At 42.3% G+C, this 21,833-nt stretch overlaps 2 protein-coding genes across 4 annotated transcripts; one reads left to right on the forward strand and one right to left on the reverse strand.

Moving 5' to 3' along the window:
* Positions 1 to 72: 72 nt before the first annotated feature.
* Positions 73 to 19,629, reverse strand: c2cd2 (C2 calcium dependent domain containing 2). 3 transcript variants are annotated; one of them, XM_017308693.2, is made up of 14 exons: positions 18,497 to 19,629; positions 18,050 to 18,145; positions 13,652 to 13,768; positions 10,427 to 10,528; positions 9,126 to 9,242; positions 8,570 to 8,678; positions 6,001 to 6,109; positions 5,832 to 5,896; positions 5,622 to 5,737; positions 5,376 to 5,541; positions 4,807 to 5,063; positions 4,350 to 4,617; positions 3,232 to 3,268; positions 73 to 2,223 (listed from the first exon to the last, which is right to left on the reverse strand). In XM_017308693.2, exons 1-14 carry the CDS (start codon positions 18,803 to 18,805, stop codon positions 2,079 to 2,081), a joined length of 2,013 nt encoding a protein of 670 aa, XP_017164182.2. In that variant the 5' UTR covers positions 18,806 to 19,629; the 3' UTR covers positions 73 to 2,078. The 3 variants fall into 3 exon arrangements, with proteins under 3 accessions (XP_017164182.2, XP_017164181.2, XP_008426454.2); XM_017308692.2 differs by lacking the exon at positions 3,232 to 3,268 and having other exon boundaries at positions 18,497 to 19,624; XM_008428232.3 differs by lacking the exon at positions 3,232 to 3,268 and having other exon boundaries at positions 4,807 to 5,048; positions 18,497 to 19,613.
* Positions 19,630 to 20,244: 615 nt separating this feature from the next.
* atg101 (autophagy related 101) lies at positions 20,245 to 21,778 on the forward strand. Its single transcript, XM_008428227.3, has 2 exons — positions 20,245 to 20,796; positions 20,901 to 21,778. The coding sequence occupies exons 1-2, from the start codon at positions 20,545 to 20,547 to the stop codon at positions 21,294 to 21,296; spliced, it is 648 nt and encodes a 215-aa protein (XP_008426449.1). The 5' UTR covers positions 20,245 to 20,544; the 3' UTR covers positions 21,297 to 21,778.
* The last annotated feature ends 55 nt before the right edge of the window (positions 21,779 to 21,833 follow it).

Below are 21,833 nucleotides of genomic sequence, written 5' to 3' on the forward strand. Positions count from 1 at the left end.
GTATACTAACGTCCGTTTTAAACAGCACACAGAAAACGTATACATCATTCAATCAGTGTCGGCACAGCTTCATGTAGTCACTCAGTGTTTATTGCTGGAAATTAAATAACTCCCATTGGATTTTAGTTCCAAAATATGGCATTCTGCAGCAGCACTTCAGCCAGTTTATGTGCACAGAGCAGACACCATTAAAGAAAAAAAAGAAAAGAAAAACATAAAAAGGTTTTAAGTATTCTGATAAACACACATAGCCCTGTTGCTTATTAGTGAATGATCAACAGGGAAGTTCTTGAGGACTGGAAAAGTGGAGGGTTGCGGAGCTGGTGGAGATTTGAGAAAATCGGTTTTCTCTTCCCCGTCCTCAGTTGTGCAGTCGTGACTGATTCTTAAAGAAACAAAACAAACTGCTGTCATGAATGTACCATGACGCAGGGAAGCCAACAACCTCTGCAGATGTGTTGTCCTTAAGACGAAAAAAACAAACAAAAAAAAAACAAGTGTTTTTAATCGTCCCATAATGTAAACAACCAGGAATTAGATATGTGCATAGGCTTCTAGGTTACAAACACAGCTGATGGTGCAAGAGGTTGTATGGTTGTCTCCCAGGGCAACCCTAACAACACACTCCAGTCCTTTAGTCTTGACAGATGAGGAAAGCTGAGGAACAAGCCTAAAGTGGCTGAAGTCGTTTTCAGAGGAGTTATAAGGCGATCCGTTGGCGCCGTCTCTGCGCTGCATCTGTCCTCGGAGCAAAGACATCACAGATAAACAGCAGTTAAAAAAAGGACGCACAGTAACGAGAGAGAGAGAGAGAGAGAAATACAATCATTAGCTGGATTTAAACAAAGCAGCCAGTCTATTTGGTTTGCTCCCGAAATGCGATAAAAACCGACAATCGAATAAATGACGAAGCAGAGAGGAGAAGGTTCATTACTGGGGAGAGTTTGGCAGGTTTGTGTAGCATAGAAGTGGGATAAAGGTTTATTCAGTTCCCTTTGGACACGCCAACACCCCCGCTGACAGCAGTAGTGAACAGGAGGAATCTTTTAGGAAGACTAGACATAAATCATCACAGCGAGCTGGAAGCATGCTGCTGTGATAAAAGCTAGTGGTTCGCCTCGCTACAACCAATAATTCATCTGAAACAGCTACTTTTGTAAAAAGAAAACTGCTTTACAACCTTTACGCAATGCTTTCAGTGTACTTAGGTCTCACTTGTGAAACATTTTTAGGTTGCAAATTAATGTCTTACTCATGCTACACTAGATTTATCATCATCATCACATTTCTTTTTCATTCAGAGAAAATAAGTTAAAAAGGAGAAAAGGGGGAAGGGAGGTTTGAAGAGATTTTGCATCCACTGCAAATGCATATTAAAAGACAAATTTCATGATTTTCAACCCGGTCATACTGTAACGTTAGTGTTAAAGTCGGAATCCGAAGATGCTGAACTCCCTTTGAGAACAATTTTAACTCTGTCATCGCACGGTCAATTCAAGTTACTCGACTCGTGCGATTCATCCAAACAGCTCTCTGCTCTTCTTCTTTGGTGCTGCTGATCCGGCGTAGGAAACCCAGCGGCGTACAGCAGGGAGAGTTTCTGCGTCGGTGAGGTAAAGACAAGATGGCCCGCATCGGTCCCAGTCGGTCCGTGACGGGGGCCGTAAAAGCACTTAATATTCCCGACTGCGGTATAAAAAAGAAAAAGGTTAAAAGAAACCAAGCTAAACGATATCAGCCGTCGACCCTGGACAGTACGCTTTTGTTCACGTGTAAACCCATGCAGTCTGTAAAATCTTTACAGGAAGTATTTATGTTGAACGTCACAAGGAAAGGCTTCCCCGGCCCTCCTGTTCACAGTGCAGTGGCTCCCGTCTGCAGACTCGGCGTTAGCGGGGAGCGAGGTTAGCCTTTGATGTTTTGCCAGTGCATCTTTAACACGGAGGTGATGATGGTAGCTGTGAGAGAGGCTGAGGTCGAGCGGAGGCTGAGGTCACACGTGCGGCTCCCCCGAGGGAGTCGAGCCGTTGGCTTTGCTCTTGTTCTTGCTGCTCTTGCTCTTGCGGACGAGCATGCGGCTAAGCGTGGCGGTCCTGCTGGCCCGCTCCACTGCGGCCGGAGACTCGAGGTAAACCAGGTCGTTGTGCGACTGGCTCATCCCCGGCTCTTTGCGCTGGTGGCGACGCCGGAAGAAGAGCTTGGCGCTCTTCTGGAGGAAGCTCCCTGCAGCAAAAGAGAAAAACGTGAGGTAAGGAAACAAGTTAGCATGAAATTGAAGGAAACTACTGCTTGTCCAGAACCTTTAGAGAATCTGAAAGATTAAGAAACAAACGGGAACTTAAAGTGGTACAGGCTATGTGTTAGTTGGACTTTTTTTAATGGACTCTATAATGGATGCTTAGGAGGAAATGATTGTAGATATTAATGAATTTGGAGGGGTTTTATAAATACCAGCTAACACACGCAAACTGTATCATCAAACAGCCGTCACTGAGTCCAACTAGCATGCTTCCTTTGTTTCTGTCTACAATCTGGAAACACGCTACATGCGTCTGTTGAGGTCAATTTAAAATTTTTAATAAAACCTACAAATAAATTAATGACGGAAAACACATTAACAGGCTCAACATTATAGTGTAAAGTGAATGAGCCTCATTATCAAAAATTAAAGCAAATAAAAAATAATCCGCTGTAAATGATCACCTTTAACCTTTACGGTTTCTTAGGGATGCACCATGAACTGGCATTGACCAATGCTGGTCATATTTTAACGCATCAGTACAATAAATAAAAGCGGGAAATGTTTCTTTCCCTTCTGGTTGCCGTTTGTGTTTTTGGAAGTCGGCCATGTGCCGTTTGTTTGGCTGTGTGACGGTGATGGTGATGCAGTAAAAGATTGTGGGCTGTTTCCCTACAATTTTCCATTATTGAAAATGATCATAGAGAGCCTCAGCGTCGCTGATCTGAGACCAGGTTTCATATACTCACAAAGTGCACCTCAAACCTGATGTGAAAATGACAGTTCAGACTTTGCCACATTTGATAAATGAGGACCAATGTCTTTTACTTCTGTTTCAGTCAGATCTATGGTGCGTGATTAGAAAAAAACAAAAACAAAACAAACAAACTATAATCGTCAGCCCCGTCATACTCCTAAATTCTAGTAGTGCTACTAGCAAGACTACACACACTAGAGTCTGAAAGATGCTACAAGCTCATGAAGTAACTTACTCATCAGGGCAAATAGTCTGCTTAGCACTGCTCTCCTCTAAGATGGCAGTGATGAAAGTTCAAAAAGGTTCAAACAAATGGAAGAAAAGAGAGAAAAGAACAAAGAAAACAGACAGGATCATTGGGTAGGAACAGACAGCCATAAAAAATACAGGCAAAAACATAAATCTGACCGCACACAACTTTAAAGATATTATTACTAGTGGTCCACCTGCTTATGGGAGCTCAACACTTAAAGTAAGTGTAGGTGAAAAATAGATAGATTTTTATTTTATATATGAATTTGGTCTGTATTTAAAACCAAATGCAGAACGTAGCTTGTGCTGAGTTTGTCAGCCAATCACATCATCTGCTGCTTTCACACCATGACATGGACATTTCAAACTCAGCTCAATGTCTACGGAGAAACGGGAAGCTTTAAAATCTTTAAAATCTTCTCAGCGCGTCTGGCAGAATCGTCAAAACAAACCATTACTTCTGAGTTTATTTTCCTGAAAAATACAAGACGCACAATGGAATCAGCTTTTAATCATTTAGCTTTAAAAGAGAAAATGATGGAGGTGCTGTGGTGGTACAGGGATTAAGCACAGCCCACAGAAGGAGGCCTTAGTTCTCGCAGGTTCGATTCCCAGCCTGGTGACCTTTGACCCACATCTTCCCATCTCTCTCATTACCCACTTTCCTGTCATAGCACTTTCAAACGAAGGCCACTGACAAAAAAAAACCTTCTGAATGAAAATGCTTTGACAATCTGACATTGTACATTTTAGCTTGGATGCCCTGGCAGTTATTCTAAAATGACCTCAAGGAAAAACATTTTTGAGATAAAACGCATTTTGAGATATTTAAAAACAAAAACCAAAGAAACGTGTCAGCGTGCCATGATCGGTTGGAAAACAGGACAAAAGGAGACTTCTCGGTTAGGGTGACTATTTAAATGATACCTCTGTCCCACCACTTGAAGAGACAGTTCTGTAACCCAGTCCTGTGTTTAAGAAAATCATATTAAAAAAAAATATTTTGTAATTTCTATATTTATAAATATAAATGTATGATGGGTGCATCTCTTCTACAGCCAGCCTGCGGGTCATTTCTGGACGCCTTGCGTGATTTCTCACCTCTGCTTTTCTTGCAGCTCGCCTCAGACACACACATGGACAACGACGTGTTGTCTAGCGCTTCTTCGGTTTGACTCTCCCAGTCTTCTGGGGGCCGGCCGACTCCGGCGGGCCCCTCCTGGGACTCGGACCCCTCAGGGACGCTGCTGGTGCCCGACGCGACCGCCGTGGTCACGTCCTGGGTGGAGCTGCTCTCCGACATCGAGGCGTCCATCTGTGCCGCGTAGCCCGCCATCAGAGCGAGTTCGTCGTCCTGAGACAGGGGCGTCTAAGGGAGGAAGCAGATGTTATTGCTAAGCTGCGTTTCCAGATGTGCTTCCACGGGGTTTCAGCAAGAGGCAAAAGAAAAACCAGTAACGACACTCAAACTTCTAGCTTTCTTTTTTTCTTTAAAAGAAACTATCACAAAAAACAAAAGAGACAGCTTCTGTTCAAGATTCCTGCAGCTCATCCTTACTTTGGCGATGCCCGAGATGATGATGGTGCTCTTCTTCACCGGCGACTTGAGCTTCTGCTTGGCGGACTGATGGAGCTGTCTGATGGCTGCTTCGGCCACCGGGTCGGTCCCGTTGAGCATGAGCAGCTCCGTGTCGGAGGACGACAAGGCCTTGCTCACCGTGCCGCCCAGCGGGGACACCTGCTCTGAAACCCGGCGCTCGGCTAGCTTGGCCTTGCTGTTGATCGGCTTCAGGGCGGGCTCTGACGAGACAGAAACTACGGAGTTGTACGACTTCAAATAATATGAATGAACTCGTTGATCAGAAGAGATCTATTGGTGACGATCTGCAGGTGTAACCCTGCGTCGACGCGCCCCAAACCTCATGAACAAAGTCCAGGCCAGATCAGTAAATAACTGTTAAATGTTCAGCTGCAACAAAGGGAAATGTTGGAGATAAAAACAATTCTGGATCATTTGTGTGTCTTTTTTTTTATTTATTTTTTTACATGTTTTCTATTTAAATTACAGGGTAGAATATTTCCCACTTTCCCAACAAGCCCACTGCGGTCACAGTTTCACTGCTTTACCAGTGTTGTTGAGCGGGAGAGGTCGTCCTGGCTTGCTCTTCACGGCGGTGACGGTGGTGACCACGGTGCCGCAGGGCATCACGGTCCGGTCCATCTCCACCCTCTTACTGGCGGCTGGAGTTGGAGGCTGCCAGGACCTCACCTCACTGGGCTCTAGAAAGGTAAACTTTGAGATAAAAGTCAGGTTATTGGATCTACTTACACATATAAAATTAGCTTTGATGCTAACAGGCTTGGTGAAGTTACCTCAGTAGTAAGTGATCCAGTCACAGAATCTTTGGTCTTAAGTGCAAATGTCTGCTGTCCTTTGGGTTGCTTCTTCACCAGATCAAAAGGCACACACACCTTCCCTAGTAGAGAACCTGGACACGCACAGCAACCATGTTTTAGTCCCTCCTCCACAACAACACATGCAGCGTTGCAGCTACAGAAAATAACACAGAGAGCTCCCCTTACTCTCTGGAGGTTGACCATCATTCATCAACTGAACAGAGAGCTCCTTTGATCGTCCGTTCAACTCACTGGTGGAAAAGAATAAATTAAATAAATCAGTTTAGTTAGCGTCTTTGCGGAAAATGCCAATTATTACGGGGTGGTGATGGTGAGCAGGTGTTGGCAAACTTACAAGACAAATGGCTGCTCCCAGGTAGGATTGGTTGTGTTCTTCAAAACGGAGGTGCTGAACCTCTGGGGGGGATCGTCCAGCTGCAGCACACACAGAGGATTCACGCTGCCTGCAGACACAAGAGGAAATGGTTCGAAAACTGGTGGCGTAGCAGGTAACTGTAGAAATCTTTCAAGCGTGAATACAAGCATAAAAAATGCTCAGGCCTCTGGTCACATGTTTTCATATTTCCCACTTCATTTTCATTTTTCAAGACAGCAGCTGTTTTTGAACCTTTTAATCCAATTTTTCAGATTTTTGTGAGTTGGATGAACTTCGTGTCGCATCGCATGTTTTCAACTTTGGTCATAACATTCATTCATTAATACGACAGCTATAAAGCTGTGTGACAGCTATAAACTTTAATGTGATGATATGTAACTAAATCAGACGCTAAATCTGAAACTGAGAATTTTGCAGTTTGTGAGTATCACACCATTCGCTAACTGGAAAGACAAAGACATGCGACAGCCGTCTTTCATGGTTAGCATTAGCTCAACTAATGGTCATCTTGAAAAATAAAAAAAATTATCAGTGAATATGATTTCTATGGGTCCAGTTATGCATGATTTGACACCAAAAGTATTCATCTGTGATAAATATAGGCACATTTAGTGCAAAAATAAATTGTCCTTGAAACACTTAAGAAAAACAACAACAAAAAAACTGCAAACCCCTGGCAAAAATCTGCGCTTTGTTAGGTTCTTGTGCCTGCATGTTAACGATTTTGCAGAAATATTCAAATGATCTGCTGAACTATAACGAGAGACTTCCTTTAAGAACATTTGCTAGGAGATCTTGAGCCAAAGTAAAGTGAGTATATAAACATGAAAAGCAGATTAGAAGAGATTCTGCTTTCAAGTGACTTAGAGTTGGAGGTTTTGTCACAGTGCTGCAGTAAATCCTGTAGATTACTGAGGTTGTAACACCACCATCCTCACTAGATAATTACTCCGTACTGTACTGGCACAATTAGCTTGTAATCTTAGCCACCCTCCCTCCCTCCTGACCGCAGGGAATTCTCACATCCTGCTCCATCCTACTACACTGGGTGTGGCGGTGCTGATGTGGGTGTTGAATTACCTCCACACAATGCAAACAACATTTAGCTGAAGTCACAAAACGGGGCAGAAAGCACCTGCTCTCCTGCACTCTGGACTGGATGCCCTCCTACATGAGCAGAATAAACTACACTTAGGTTGTGGAGCTTCCTGGTCCCGTTGAAAGATTTGCCTCCTTCCTGTTGATTCAGGAAACATTTCCTTCTTAACCGGATCAAATGGCTGTGCAACAAAATGAGATTAATATGTTGAGGCGACAAGTTCTCGGTGTCACAAAAGGTGGATTCATTGGAGTGTCGTCAAATCACCGTGGTGACATGAGCTCGACTAAACCTGCTCCAGAACAGGTTATGCGGCACATTGTAACTCGTAAAAATCGTGTTATCGTGTTTGATTTTAAATTTAAATACAACTTTTTTTTATTGTTTTTGTTCTCTTTTCTTCCATATAGTCATTTAAAAACTGTGTTCAAAGGAGAATTATTAGAAGCCTCTATGTGAGCCACACAGGCTCAATAAAAAGTAAGGTGATGGAATCACAAAAAGTACCAACTGGCCATTTTGGAGAAAAAACAAGTATTAAAAATGGTTACTAATGAGTATGGAGTGGTTTTCCAATAAAATCTGAAATCTAATTGATGGATTACCACAAAGCTATGCAGACAAAAAGCCTAAAATTCAACATGTGTCCAGACCGCCTAGAGCAGAGGTCTGCAACATTTACTCTCCAAAGGGCCAGTTTGGCCCTCAGTCCAGGTCAATAAAACTAATTTAAAGCCACAAATGTTACATAATCTTTTTTTTTTGTTTTGTTTTTTTAAATAAACAAGTTGATTTGTGATTATAACTGCTAATGATGACAGGTTTCATCTCCGTGTCTCTGCTGCAGTTTTCTACAGCTCACAAACTCAATTTTCCTTTAAAAAAAAAAAGCCCCCTGCAGCATCTCTCCAGCAGCAGTGTCTGCTTATCGCTCTGCTCTGCATGTCCTCCAGAGCAACGGACAGGAAGCTCACTGCCATGGTTAGATCTCAATCTGTACAGACGGTACAGTTCTGATGGTTTCTCTGTGCTTGTTTTAGCAGAGAGAGGAAAACAACAACAAAGTATTTCTAAGAATTTCTTTAGAACGCATCAATTATTTACTTTGGCAAAGAATAGGAGAACTAGCTCTCAAAAATACTAGAGCCACAAGGTAGCAAACAACTGTTGATAGGCTTCGAAATTACTTAGGAATTGGGAACTCGATGGGTTTCAAATTGGTTCTCAACTGCATGTTGCTACCCTACAGTAACAGCAGGATAGCCTCTGAGAGTTTCGAAGCGTAGCGACATTATTCGTTTACTCCTCCCAGGTATATCCTCGTCTTCATTTCTCTGAGTTTGGAGGATCCGGGCGACTTAAAGAAGAAGTGTGTTGAAAATGCTTTCATGGTGCAGAACTGCAGAGCTTTGCAGCCCAGCAGCTCACCTGCAGCGTCTTCCTCCTGACTGAGTGTGACCCGAGTGTTTTTCACAAGCAGCTTCCAGTCGTGGGCGCGGGGGGGCTTCGGCGGCGACAGCACTTTGCTATGAGCTTCCTGTTGGAGAAAACACAGAACAGAAAACTGTTGGTAAACAACAGTGACCAACTCGCGGAACCAGTTGAGGATGCGAGATGGCATATGGTCTGCAAATACTTTTTACAAGAATTAAAAATAAAAAAAGTATGATACGCATATGTATTCACTCTCCTTTATTCTGGTACCGCTAAATGAAATGTAGTAGACGTGAAATTTAAACCACGACTAAGTTATAAAAATAATATAATTATATAATTACTATTATATAATTATAATATAATCAACTCAGTTACAGCAAAAGGTCCCTTTTTGAGTCTGAATTAATGATGAATCAAAGACTAAACTAGTTGACAATTACTTCCGAAAATCAACTCATCGCGGTTAATCTGATTAACCGTTTCAGACCCGATTCAGGTCAGAGAGCAACACAAAGCAACCCAACAGTAAAAAAACGCGTCGCCTCACCTTGCGCTGCGAGGCCTGAGTAGGCCTGCAGCTCAGCAGCACAGAGGGACGAGTCGCACGCAGCAGCTGCCTCAGCTGCTCCTTAACGGCCGCTGCGGTCCACGTGTTGGCAGCATCCTGACAAGTCAGGAACAGACATGGTGAATCAAAGGTTTCTTTCTTCAACTGGAAACATAAAGCAACTCTTTGAGATTGAAACATGCTTCTACTTCTCGCTGATTATTATTGATTTGTTTGACAAACAGAACTTTAGTCAGATTCCATCTTAAATTAAAGCTGCGTCGTGACCGAGGGCGTTCTTCACCGCCGCCTCAAGTTAGCCTGCCGTGCAATCCCACTCTTCGCCAGTAGGGGCCACTCTAAGCAAACCTCCACATTATGTTCAGACAGGCTCACTGATGAGCCGTCTTCCTGTTTGGGGGTCAAAGGGCTAATGAAAACCTTCTGTGGCATTTAGAAATTATTTGTCCTTAGACAAAGTTTAAACACATAAAGCACGTTTTTTTTCCTCAGAGGGACCCATTTTTGCATCAAATTTGAAATACCTACGTTATATTTAGGGGGCGCTGTTGAGCCAGTTGGCCACGCCCATTTCTGATTACATTGGAATACAAAGATTTCCAAGGAGATTTAATTTTATTTTTTACAAAGTTTATTGGGTATTTGAGTATTTCAGACAACCCCAAAAAGAAATTCCCTTACAGATTTCTTTTTGTAAGGGAATAATTTTTTTTTTAAACATTTCAAAATGCAATAAATCCTTATATTGTGAAACAAAATATTTTTCAAAACTCGGCTTAATACACCGTCTTTGATCCCACATGATCTCAAACCATTATCTGACATAAACCTGTGACTCAGTCGAGGGAAAGGACGGATTCATGATTTTAGCAAAACATAAACACGTCTGAAATGTTTCTAAACAACAAAATGGAGCAATTGGCTTAGAAAATTGTAGTTTTGTGGTGTGTGTACCCAAAACACAAGTCAAGTCTTTAAGATGCTTTTTTTTTGCTTGTCATATTTTTTAAAAAAATCAATAATACCTATTAGAACAAGCCGTCTGCCCTTTTTCGCTCCCAAATCTTAGCCGCTTTTGACTTGTTTCATTTAATATTGTTTACTATGTCAGTTTCCCCAAATACAGTGAAGCAGCAATAGCACAAAAAGGAAAATTGTCACATTTTTAGCCACAGCCCATTCCTAAAACCAGTCTAAGATTCATTTATCAATATATTCATTAATTTTGATACAAGAACCCATTTCATACCGCATGCAGAGATCTTCACCATCAGATTTACCTGTGTGAGGTCGGGGGTCACGTGCAGGCCCTCAGTGTCCAAACGGGACACTTCCCAGCTCACCTTGATCTCATCTTGGACTTCCTGCATGCGTAGCTGAAGCTGAGGAGTACACAGAAATAATTATTTCACACAAGTCGTCTGCTGATGAAGCAGAAGGTTTGAGGCTGGCAGAAATATTTTCCTCAGACTTTATGGCTTCGGTTTTTATTGCGGCAAAGTGAGTTGCTTCTAAGTTAATTACAAAGTTTCTCCAAATCAACCTAATGACAAAAACCTTATTGAGGGCAGAATAGTTGCTTTTAAAGGGAGTGGTGCCCTGATAAAAGGAACGCTAGGAGAAGAGAAGACCAGTACTACGACGGGCTTGTTCGCCTAGTAGGAAAAGAAATCTGTGGAAAGAAAGGAAAGTGTGGAAAAGAAAAGAGAAACTGGGTATTCTTGCCTCAACAGGCCCTGGATTCCAGTGTGGGACTGATCAGAGGCCATGTGATGCCAAACAAAGGCCTTATCAGACACGAACAGGAATTCTTTAATGGATCGAGAAAACACACATCACAGCCTCTGATGGAAATGGCCAGAGCGCTTTATAAAAATAACCAACAATAACATCATTAATTACTTTGCAAGTGGGGGCAAAAACTGGAAGTAATCAAGCAGGAAGTGCTTGTTTTCACCACGACGACGTGGGATTGTTATTTGAGACGTGACATCATTAAGATGAGGATTTTTCCTGAGAAAAAATACTTTTTCAGAAAGTGTGTGTGTGTGTGTAAGAGAGGCAGAACAGGCCATGCCAGAAAACAATTATTAGTGTGAACCCAGTAGTTTCAAAACCCAGAGGGAGCCAGAACATAATGACTAAGATATTAGCAAACTTTATTAAACTAGCAGGTTTTATAGGTGAAGCATAAATCCGTGGTTCAATGTGCTGAAATGAACCCAGTTTTCCAGTGGGACAGTTCCAGTTAACTCTATGGCCGTCAATCAGTCTTTACCAAAAGAGATGCATTATATTAGAAAGTATCCAAACATTCAACTTTACACGCAATGAATAATACAGAGTTGGCTCATCCTGTGCAGCTGTAACAGCCTCAGCTCTTCTGGGAAGGTGTTCTGGATTTTTTTATAGGAATACTGGATCATTTTGTTCCAGGAGAACATTTGAGAATATTTGAACAAGAGATGCTGGCTAACAGTGCTAATTTACTCCAATGGTGCTCCATAGGGATGAGGTCAGGACTCGGAACAAGCCAAGCAAGTTTATCCACATCAAAGTCTTTGTTGGACCTTGTCTAGAGAGCGCTGCTGCACAGTCCCGGCAAGAACGCTGGAATCAGGGTTTCTGCAGATTCCAGCACGTCATTTTAACACCTTTGGAAAGCCATGCTTGAATAAAATGTTTTATTTTGCTTTATTTAACCTTTATGTCACTGGGAAAATCCCATTGAGATTAAAAATATATTTTGCAAGAGAGCTCTGGACCAAGAAGTTACAGAACGTTCACAGCAAAACGTGGAGGTCATCAGAAAACAGCTGGGGTGTGACTGGGCTGATTACTGGCATCGGGGTGTGTAGAGGTTTTAAAAAGCTCCCAACCAAAGTTTTTACTTTATTAAAAATCTGAATTCCAAATATATTTGAAATCTCTCATATACATACATTTGGAGACCAGTGTGGAATATTAGAGGAGTTACAAACTAACACAAGTTAACCTTAAAATATATATATGATATTAAAATTCTTGATATTTTTTAATTTTACTGAATATTTTTTATATTTAAGTCAATTTTGACTTCTATATGAAGTCATCATCTTCTTCAGTTTATTGGAGGTTGGCAAACAGCTATGTGGTGTGCATTACCGCCACCTACTGGTGAGGAGTGTGGCTGAGAATGGCAACGTTCAAACATCCTTAAAATGATGTGAATTTATCTCAGTTTCTACGTGAAGAGAGAAAATTATTTACAAATGTGAATGTACACACAGACTGTTCATACTGGAAAAGGAATACACAAAATTATCAAAAGCTAATCCCATTAATTATTTGTATACTGCTTATTACTAAATCAATATTGAATCAAATCAATGTGAAGAGTCAAAATTGAATTGAATTGTGAGGTTTTCAGCAATAAAAAAAACCCTCTGGGAAGTGGTTAAAAGTTCCTATTATTGAAATCGGCAACTATATTTACATTTTAAAGATGGAGGCTGCATGTGCCGAGGCTCTTCCTCATCACACGCTGCAGGTTGTACAACGTTAAAAGCCAGAGTGCTAGCCCACCTTCGCGCACCGGCTGGACCATTTTGTCCACATGCAGAAGCACAGGCCTTCTGTCCTACATATCCTGACCCTCATTACACGATAAGCTGAGAGCGTTCCAGCCTGGATCGCTGTCAAGCAGAAGGGAACATTTAACAGGCCTTCCGCTTTTCCAGGCTAATCCAAAGCAGTGAGAGTGACAAAGAGACGAGAGGCCTCCTTTGTTTCCCTGGATTCATGGCAGATCGGATGGGCGACCAAAACAAAAACAAGCCGGCATGCTTCCTGCCTTCAGGCTTCCAGTCGTTCACCCCCGCTCTGTTAAAAGCACAATGAGCTTCGGCTGGTGACAAGCACCTTATGACGCTAAAAATAGCTCTAATACAATTGGGTTACCTCGCGTTGTCAGTGACTCTACATCAGTGAAGATTTAAGACTGAGCGGGATGAAAGCCTAACAGGATTAATGAAGAGTAGTGGCCTGATATGAATCCCAACACCTTTCAAACCCCACTTCCAACCAGAGACTGGAAAATACTGACAAATATCCACTGGAGATATTTTTGGAACAGATCAGCACAATCAGCAAAAAAAAAAAAAAAAAAAGGTCTCAATAGTTATTAAGGTCATAACTAGGGTTTCATCGATCCTGTAATGTAAGCAGAGTGGGCCCTCTTTCCTGGAGACGGGCCTGACACGGACCTTTAATGAGGTCTGTGGGACTTTTGCCAAGCGCAGAAACAACCTCAAACCATTTAATCTAATGCTGCTGCCAGCACTGATTCAACGCATTCAATAAACTCTCTCATTAAACTAAACCACACTGGCAAGGAGGTAAATCTGTTTTCATTGTTAAAACAATAATAAAAAATAATAAATTAGGGAACAAAAAAAAAAAACACGGCATTATTACGTGTGCTAATTTAATTGAATGTGGAGCCTGCTGAATGTAGCGTATTTTACCTGCAGCTCTACTGGAGCTATGCACGCCGTGTATTTGCAAGGATCCGCTCCGGCTGAGGAGGATGCTGCGCTGAGAGAGAACTGAAGCTTCTCTCCAACCACGCTGCAGGAGGCGGCCTGTTGTCAGGAAGGAAAACAGAAAGCAGTTTAACTCGGGAGGGGAACTACAGGCGCAGGACTCAGAATTGAAAGAAAACAAAAAAGCAATCTTGAGTTCTCTAATTCTTTGGTCACTTGTAAAAATGTTGAGTTGCGGGACTTTAAAGGGGCAGTATTATGTGCTTTGCAGTCACATTACATCATTTTATAACACAACCTCAGCAGATGTGCGGTTGAGCTCAGCAGATGTGCGGTTCCACCAGGTGTTTGCTAATTGTTGCTGGCTAGTCTGAAGGAGCCGAGTGGAAGAGTGGCGAGGGAAGAACCTGCCTTTGTCCCCATGATAGAGGTGAAACAGCTAGCTAGCTAGCAAGGGTATATTAGCTGCTAGCAAGCAACAGAATGCAATGAAGATGTTTGGGTGTGACTGAAACCTTTGCCTGACAAAATGGTCACATGAGGAAACAAAGTTACACTAAACAGTCTTGCCGCAAAAAAAAAATTAAGACCTGTTATTATCATAGGCAAACTTACATTTAAAACAAAACAAAAAAAACAAGACATTTTAAGGCCTTGATTGTATACAAACAAATGTAAGACTTTTTAAGGAGGCGTGGAGGCCCTGTGTATACTTGAGCTGGAATGTATGATTTACTCTCCTGATTTTCTCAATTTTGGGAGATTGGCGAATGTCCAATACTTGCATGGAAAAACTAATTTATCCACCCATCTTATCTGCGTCTGGAAACGTCTGAATATCAGTCACTGTCCACTTTTGCTCTGCCTGACAGACCTGCCCACCAGCTCACATCTGCTATTCACAATAGTCACTCCACTGTTGACAACGTAGCGATTTTGTCACTGCATTTAGCAACTTTTCAGACAAAACAACAAAAAAATAAATCAGTAATGCCCACACATGGACAAGGAGAACATGCAAACTCTACGCTTGAGCTTCACTGACCAGAATTTGAGCCTGAAACCATTTTGCTGTGCCACTGTGTAGCCCAATAATTATTTACGTTGCATGTTGCATAATCATTCTAAAAACAGAACCAACCTCGACATGGCTTTTCTGCGCACGGCGAGCGTATGCAAACTTCTGAGCAGAGCTGGTGCTGCGAGACGCAGCCGACTGTATCGCAAAGCAGAAGAAGCACTTCAATTGGTCGAAGCGGTTTAAATCACATTAATTGCACTCCCTCCGCCAGAACAGTATGAAGCTGCGGAGCGGGCCTGTGCTGCATTACGCCTTTATAAACCACAATAAAATATTTTTAATGAGGCATAAAGTCAGACAGCACTATTCATATACAAATGAGCTGGTACTGGTTCAGGCAGCCTGTTGCTGGGTCCCTCTGAGTAATTCTACTCTGTTGCAGCACAGCCACACCTTTATCACTTGAGACAGACATGGCACAATGCAAACTCACTGCTTCAGCTCACGGTCGGTGACTGTGCAACTCTCACAGCAGCATTTCTCTTGTTCAGTGTGAACTGAAGAAGGAAATTCTGCGAAAACTGACTTGCAGTCTGATTTGTCAGTTGCAGAAATCTACACTTTAACCTCGGACTGTTTTTGTCTGTATTGTCCTTCCTCTTTTCAATTCACGCATAAACATAAAGCCTTCAAAGTATCTGGAAAAGAACGGTAAGAGTAGTTAATGTGTATAAGAACAGAATGCAAAGGATGAACTAGCAACCTGTGTGACAATACTAAGACGTAATTGTTGCGGATATTGACACTGACACTCACACCGTTGTCCAACCAAGTGTGAAAGGAGAACGAGATCACCATTGTTGAAATGTGGAACATATTCTACCTGCTTTGGGTTTCAATCGCTCAAAGAGGAAACATAAACATCCCCAGTGAGTCATAACATTGTGTTATCTCGCTTTATTTCTTTCACATGCCGCTAATAAAAACAAAAGCAAGCGGACTTGTCGGCACCTCTGGTTTAAGTAAATTCACCTTTAATTGCGGTAGCACAATCTGACAGAGAAATGAAAAATCAAATTTGAGAACACAATTCAGTTGTTTTGTTTTTTTTTTATGTTACTGTAACTGATATCCTTCAAGTATCTTTAAAGGCACGTTGTGGATGATGATATTGAGGGCAGTCAGTCTCGCAACATATCTGAAGAAGCCTCTGACTGAAGACCGTTGCCTCATGACAAGCAAACAGCTCAGTTAGCAGATGATCATCTGCAGTAACATCCGGATGACACCATCAAATGTTGGCAAGCACTGCTAACCCACCTCATTTGCTTCTGCCACTCCTCTTTGAGCCCCTGTCTTGACACGTTTGATATGAGGAAACCAAAAAGTAACAAAAATACCCCCATAAAGACCAATACAGAAAAAGAACAAATGACAACTAACAGCCTTCTTCTAGAATATTGCTTCAAAACCAATTGCCGTTTTCTTGCCGATTGGCGATTATCAATCTTTAAAAAGCCTGACCTGCTGATTCTGATTTTGGCCAATACTGATTTTTTTTTTGTCTCAAATCTTCCTAAATAAAGCAAGAAAGTTGCAGAGTTGTCAACAGTGGGGTGACTACTGTTAGCTGCAAACGTGCAGACAGTCAAACATCTCTCATAGCAGAGCAATAGAGAATAGTGGTTGATTTTTAGACCCTTGCTGAGGAAGATAAGATCGGTGGATAAGATCTGCTTCACATGTAAGTACTGACCAATCACTGATCACCCAGAATTAAGGAAATTGGGGCAGATTTATTGATGTACTCCTTCATAGATGGCGTTTCCCATCCATTAGATGCAACCAAATCCCATGTCTGGCAAGTTTGCATGTCAGGTTGTGGCGCAAGAACACTCCTGTCTCTACGCTCCTCCCCATTGCGGAGCGTCACAGCGATACATAAGCTTCTTAAACACACACACACGTACCGCTCACAGCAGGTGGGGAGAAATAAGCCTCTGTTCATTAAAACTCTGCACATTCGACAACAAGTGCAGCTGCTAAACATCGTGTCCGTCACAAAGAAAACGGCTGAGTTTGCATGGGGAAGCGGGCCCATCCCTATCTGACCTCTCGGAAAAATAAAAGCTCCCTGGGTTCGCGTCCAAGCATTGTGGAGAAGGCTGGCGCAAAATTTGCACAGCTGATAAGAGAAGGAGCAATGTTTCACAGAGGTGTGTGTGTGTGTGTGTGTTGATTTTTTCTGCCGGTGTTCATCCATTCATGGTGCATACAGTCTTAGGCAACAGCATGGACACCCTTTGAACCTTTTTACGTTGTCAAATGCGTACAGCAATAAACCTCAATGTGGTGTGAATCCAAAGGGAAACGGAGACATGGTAATGATTTTTAATATAAATCTTTAAGTTGTGGCAGCTGTTTATATTCATATACACTGAAACCCCTCAATAAAATCCAAACAGCTGACTTCAGAAAACACCCACTTAGTTAATAGACTCCATAAAATTTTAAGATAAACGGGCCAACATTTCAGTCCGCAACCCTTACAATCCGAAGAGCCATTTTTTTTGCCCTCAGTTCAGCTAAATAAAACTCAGAGCTGCAAAAGTTATGTTACCTCTTGAAAAATACAGCTTATAATCTCTTTCATGAGATTTGTTTTTTAAGAATTACATTTAATTTGTATTTTTTTAGGTTTAAAAATAAGGAAAATGAGAAAACATTTGCATTTCCCAACATAATAACAAGAAAACTACATCTAAAGAAATGTGAAGTTAATTTTCATATCATTTTACAGAGGAATTCCAGGACAATTATTCCATGAAACAAAAACAAACAAAAAAAACTGAGAAACTTCTAAAAACCTCCATTGATAATTATGTCTATATTTCAAAAACTAGATTGTTCTTTATTATTGTTATCCAAAGTTGCCAAGAGTCAACGTGGACGGTCCCTGGAGCCGCAGGTTGCAGACCCCTGCTGCAGTAGAGACCTTCTGCTGTAACAATCCAGAATACAAATGCATGCCACACTTTTCAGATTTCTGTTTACAAAACATTTTGCCCTTTCAATTATGCACCACTCTAACCCGTTAAAACACACTTGCAGCTTATGGTTGCAACATACAAAAGGGGTCCAAAGGTCATGAATACCAAAAAGAAAACAGAAAACGAAAGAAAGAAAATATGCAGAGGCTACTTTATAAACTTTAGATTAATGGGGAAAATCCCTGCACTAAAGCAGGCAGGTTGATGAGTCAGTGCCCGTCTGCTCCAAGATAAAATGCATTTGCAGTTGCAGGCATGGCTCCCGTTTTCCAAGGGGATTCTAGGAAGGCCAGTGCTGGGCTGAGTTACCTTGTTTGTGGCTGATTTCTGAAAGCCGGACACGGCGCCGACGGCGAGTTCTGGTGCCTCGGCGCCATCTTCTTCAAACGTCAACAGCAGATCGCCCTGATGAGAGAGGAGAGTTCAGATCAGTGTGCTCGTTGCAGACACATCTGTTTGAGCGTCGATCGACGACGGTTTATTGGCCAAGTCCTGCAATGTGTTCTGACTTGTCAAATTCCAAGAGCCGGAAAAGCAAAAATGACACAAAGTTGGCGTAACATGACTCATGTTAGAGTGACTTAAATTAAAAATACAACAACTACTACTACTCCAAAACTGTGGGGCGTGATTTCAGCTCCTTGTGAGAGCGTGTTTGGGGATTTTGCAATCCAGCCATATAAGGCATCCATCTTTCACGTTCTTTATTGGAGTCACCTGCCCCACAGCTGGCAGGTCAGCTGTCACCAGACTCACCCCACGCTTGGTTGCCTCTTCATTCAGAGCCTTGCACCACGCTCCCCTCCATTGGCTTTTCCAGCTCTGCTTTGACAGCGCCCATCCCAGCAGAGCCGCCGCTTCCTCCTCCTCCTCCTCCGCCGCCGCCTTGTCCTCAGCTGCTGCTCTCTGCCTGCTTCCTATGAGCCCGGGATGGAAATACTGTATGAAGTACAGAGCCAGCGTAACCAGGGATGCGACGAACAGGGTGACCATGCATAGCCACTGCGGGTCCTCCAAACCGAAATATGAACTGGTACTGTCCGAGTGGGACATTCTTTGCAACATTAAAAGAGTCACGGCTTAATAATACACCTGCTTCGGGAATTTTCCCGACAACCTCATAGTAGTAGTAGTTTTGGTTTCTGAAACGGCGAAATCACGAGTCGCCCTTATCAGATAACAGCAGTGATATGCAAATTATGTTCTGCATATTGATATTCATGCTGTACTACGAAGGTTCTGGTTCTGACAGAGGGAGATGGATGTAGTCCCAGGTTGAACAGCCCAGCTGAATGGCACTTATTCTCTTACTTCAAGTCCCGTTAGCTTCGTTGGCTAACCTCCGCAACCGTCTGCTCAAGTAGCAATTCCCAAATTAGCAAAGAGAGCCGCCAAAAGTTTTCCCAAAGCGTGCTATTTCCAAAGTGTCCGCCTGTACTCCGCAGGCCGGCAGTCAGATATGAGGTAAGAGTCCCAGTAAAACATCCTGAAGTGGAGGAGTTCAGCCCGTCCCGCTGGACTTCGGCTTGCGCCTCTCTCTCTCTGATCTGACTGTACAAAGTTATGGAGACCGATATGTGGCACAAACTGTAACTCCCACAATGCAGCGCGAAGGGGATTGTTAGTGTCCGAGGCTGCTCGAGGAAAAGCGAAACACGTTTCAATAAAGGCGCTGCTTAGTGTAGGCTGTAAAATAAATGCCTTTATTAGTATTGAATTTTAGTACTGCAACTGAAAACATAGATGTGGGCAAAATTCTAATTTAGCTTTCTAAAAAAATACACTAAATGTGTGTTTTGAGCCACTCGACTTTCCGTACCTGACCTTCACGTCATCAAAGACGCTGAAGTTAGTATCCCATTTGGAACTTGAGCCAGATTTCCTCTGAAGTGAATCACTCACTTTAAATAACGTCTGCCACAAGATGTCCTGGTCATTAATTAAATTAGTTTCGAATTCTTATATATATATATATATATATATATATATATATATATATATATATATATATATATATATATATTATTATTTTTTTAAATTTATTTATTTATTTATCCGTAAACATTATACAAAAGTAAATCCAAACATTATTATCCAGATGTCATTCTATTGTAACTGTAAAGTCGTTGTTGCAAAAACGACACCACTGATCACAATATTAAAGGACTCGACTATATTTGATCAACTCAATCTAAAATGACAATAATAATTAATTTGAGCTCTAAACAACCCTAAAATACAGTCTGACGCATGTAACATTTTAGAATGACATTTTCTTCAAATCTAACAAAATGTTTGCCAAATGTTTGTGTAACAACATTTCGTCTGTGCTGTTTTTGCTTTGCAGATATTAATGATGACTTCTGGAAACTTTTTTTATTAATATTAATAGTAATTAATTTTAATATCCTCAAAAATGTTAGATTCTAGCTGAACTAGAGCGTGGTAGTCCTGGTCCTTCAAAACAGCGGAGCAGCCCTTTATTGAGTCAAGGCGGAAGCTTCGAATCTGAAGCCAACTTCAGCGTATTTGTTCGTCCATTATGGTGTAGCAGCAAATATCCAGCTAACTGTATTACCCTGATGTTTATCAGCCCTCTGTACCGATAATTCTCTAGGAAAACTTCTTTTTTTTTTTCCAGCAGAACCCATTTGAAGTGTTTTATTGAACGGCGTAAAACAGTGCGGAAGTCTCCGCCCCTTTTTAGAGGTAAACAAAATATACCTTCGTCATCCCAGTGTAGGAGCTACCGTGACTCTGGCTGTATTTGCTCAGCTGTAAATGGAAATAAGCAACTTTTAAGCATGAATTGTCGCTCGGAGGTTCTGGAGGTCACGGTGGAGGCTCGCCAGGTGGAGGAGGCTATGCTCGCCTTGCTACACACCATTTTGCTGCACCGAAGCACGGGCAAGTTCCACTACAAGAAGGAGGGCACCTACTCCATCGGCACCGTGGGCACTCAGGACATCGACTGCGACTTCATCGACTTCACCTTTGTCAGGGTGTCCTCCGAGGAGCTGGACAGGGTGATCAGGAAAGCGGTGTCTGAATTCAAGGTAAATTGTTGGTTTCGGCGTATGATTATCGGCCTTGTCGCCTGTGGGGAGGCCTGAGCAATGCTCGTCATGACCTGTTTTTGCCTGTGCTTTTATACCCGCAGGATGCCCTTAGCAGCGACGGCATGGGGCAGATCTCCCTGGAGTTCTACCAGAAGAAGAAGTCTCGCTGGCCCTTCTCCGACGAGTGCATCCCCTGGGAGGTGTGGAGCATCAAAGTCATCGTGGTCAACCTGGCTAATGAGCAGGAGAGACAGATCTGCAGGGAGAAAGTGGGCGAAAAGCTCGGGGAGAAGGTGATCAACGTGGTGGAGGTCATAAACCGCCACGAATACCTGCCCAAGATGCCCACCCAGTCTGAAGTGGACAATGTTTTTGACACCAGTCTGAAAGATGTGCAGCCATACCTGTACAAAATCACGTACCAGATCACCGATTCTCTCGGAACTTCCGTGAGCACCACCATGAGGAGGCTGATAAAGGACACTCTGGCCTTGTGAGGATCATCTTCTTAGATCACTATATAGTTATGTTTTTTTTTTTGCAGTATAAAGACATGTCGGCTCTTCTCCTGCAGGTTTGAAGCAGCGTCTGTCGTCACTGATGTTAATGTTATGATTCTGCAGGTTTCTGTTCATTTGTCAATTATGTACTCTTTGATTTTGAAGATCTGAAATTGCACCTATAGTAGCACAACATCCAACAAAAGCTGTAAATAGTGTCAACCTTCCTAATAAATTATTCTCATCAAACTTTGCAGACTGAAACGGACAAACGGAAAAAGCTTGGTTTTGGTGCAAATGATAAAAGCTGACTTTGGGGGAAAAGATTTCCTCACTGACGAGAGAAAAAAAAAAGCTTCCTCTGCGTGCATTTCCATGGTGAGGGTGACCTTACATGTAGATTAGAACAGGATTTCCAGTTTGTGTTTTTTTTTTTCTTTTCTTTTTTTCAAAATTAAAGCTAACACATCCTAAGTTCACCCCCCTGGTTTCCAGTCAGAATGTGTCACGGTGGCCCACAACCTGAGAAACATC

The sequence above is a fragment of the Poecilia reticulata genome, chromosome 14, assembly GCF_904066995.2.
Source record: "Poecilia reticulata chromosome 14, P_reticulata-male-v2, whole genome shotgun sequence".
NCBI classification, from domain to species: domain Eukaryota; kingdom Metazoa; phylum Chordata; class Actinopteri; order Cyprinodontiformes; family Poeciliidae; genus Poecilia; species Poecilia reticulata.

Coding starts and splice junctions, on each gene's coding strand:
- c2cd2 (XM_017308692.2), bottom strand. CDS start 18,805: ATGTTGCAAAGAATGTCCCACTCGGACAGTACCAGTTCATATTTCGGT. Junction 10,529..13,651: donor TAGCTCCAGTAGAGCTGCAG/GTAAAATACGCT, acceptor TGTACTCCTCAG/CTTCAGCTACGCATGCAGGA. Junction 4,618..4,806: donor TCATCTCGGGCATCGCCAAA/GTAAGGATGAGC, acceptor TTCCTCCCTTAG/ACGCCCCTGTCTCAGGACGA.
- atg101 (XM_008428227.3), top strand. CDS start 20,545: ATGAATTGTCGCTCGGAGGTTCTGGAGGTCACGGTGGAGGCTCGCCAG. Junction 20,797..20,900: donor AAGCGGTGTCTGAATTCAAG/GTAAATTGTTGG, acceptor TTATACCCGCAG/GATGCCCTTAGCAGCGACGG.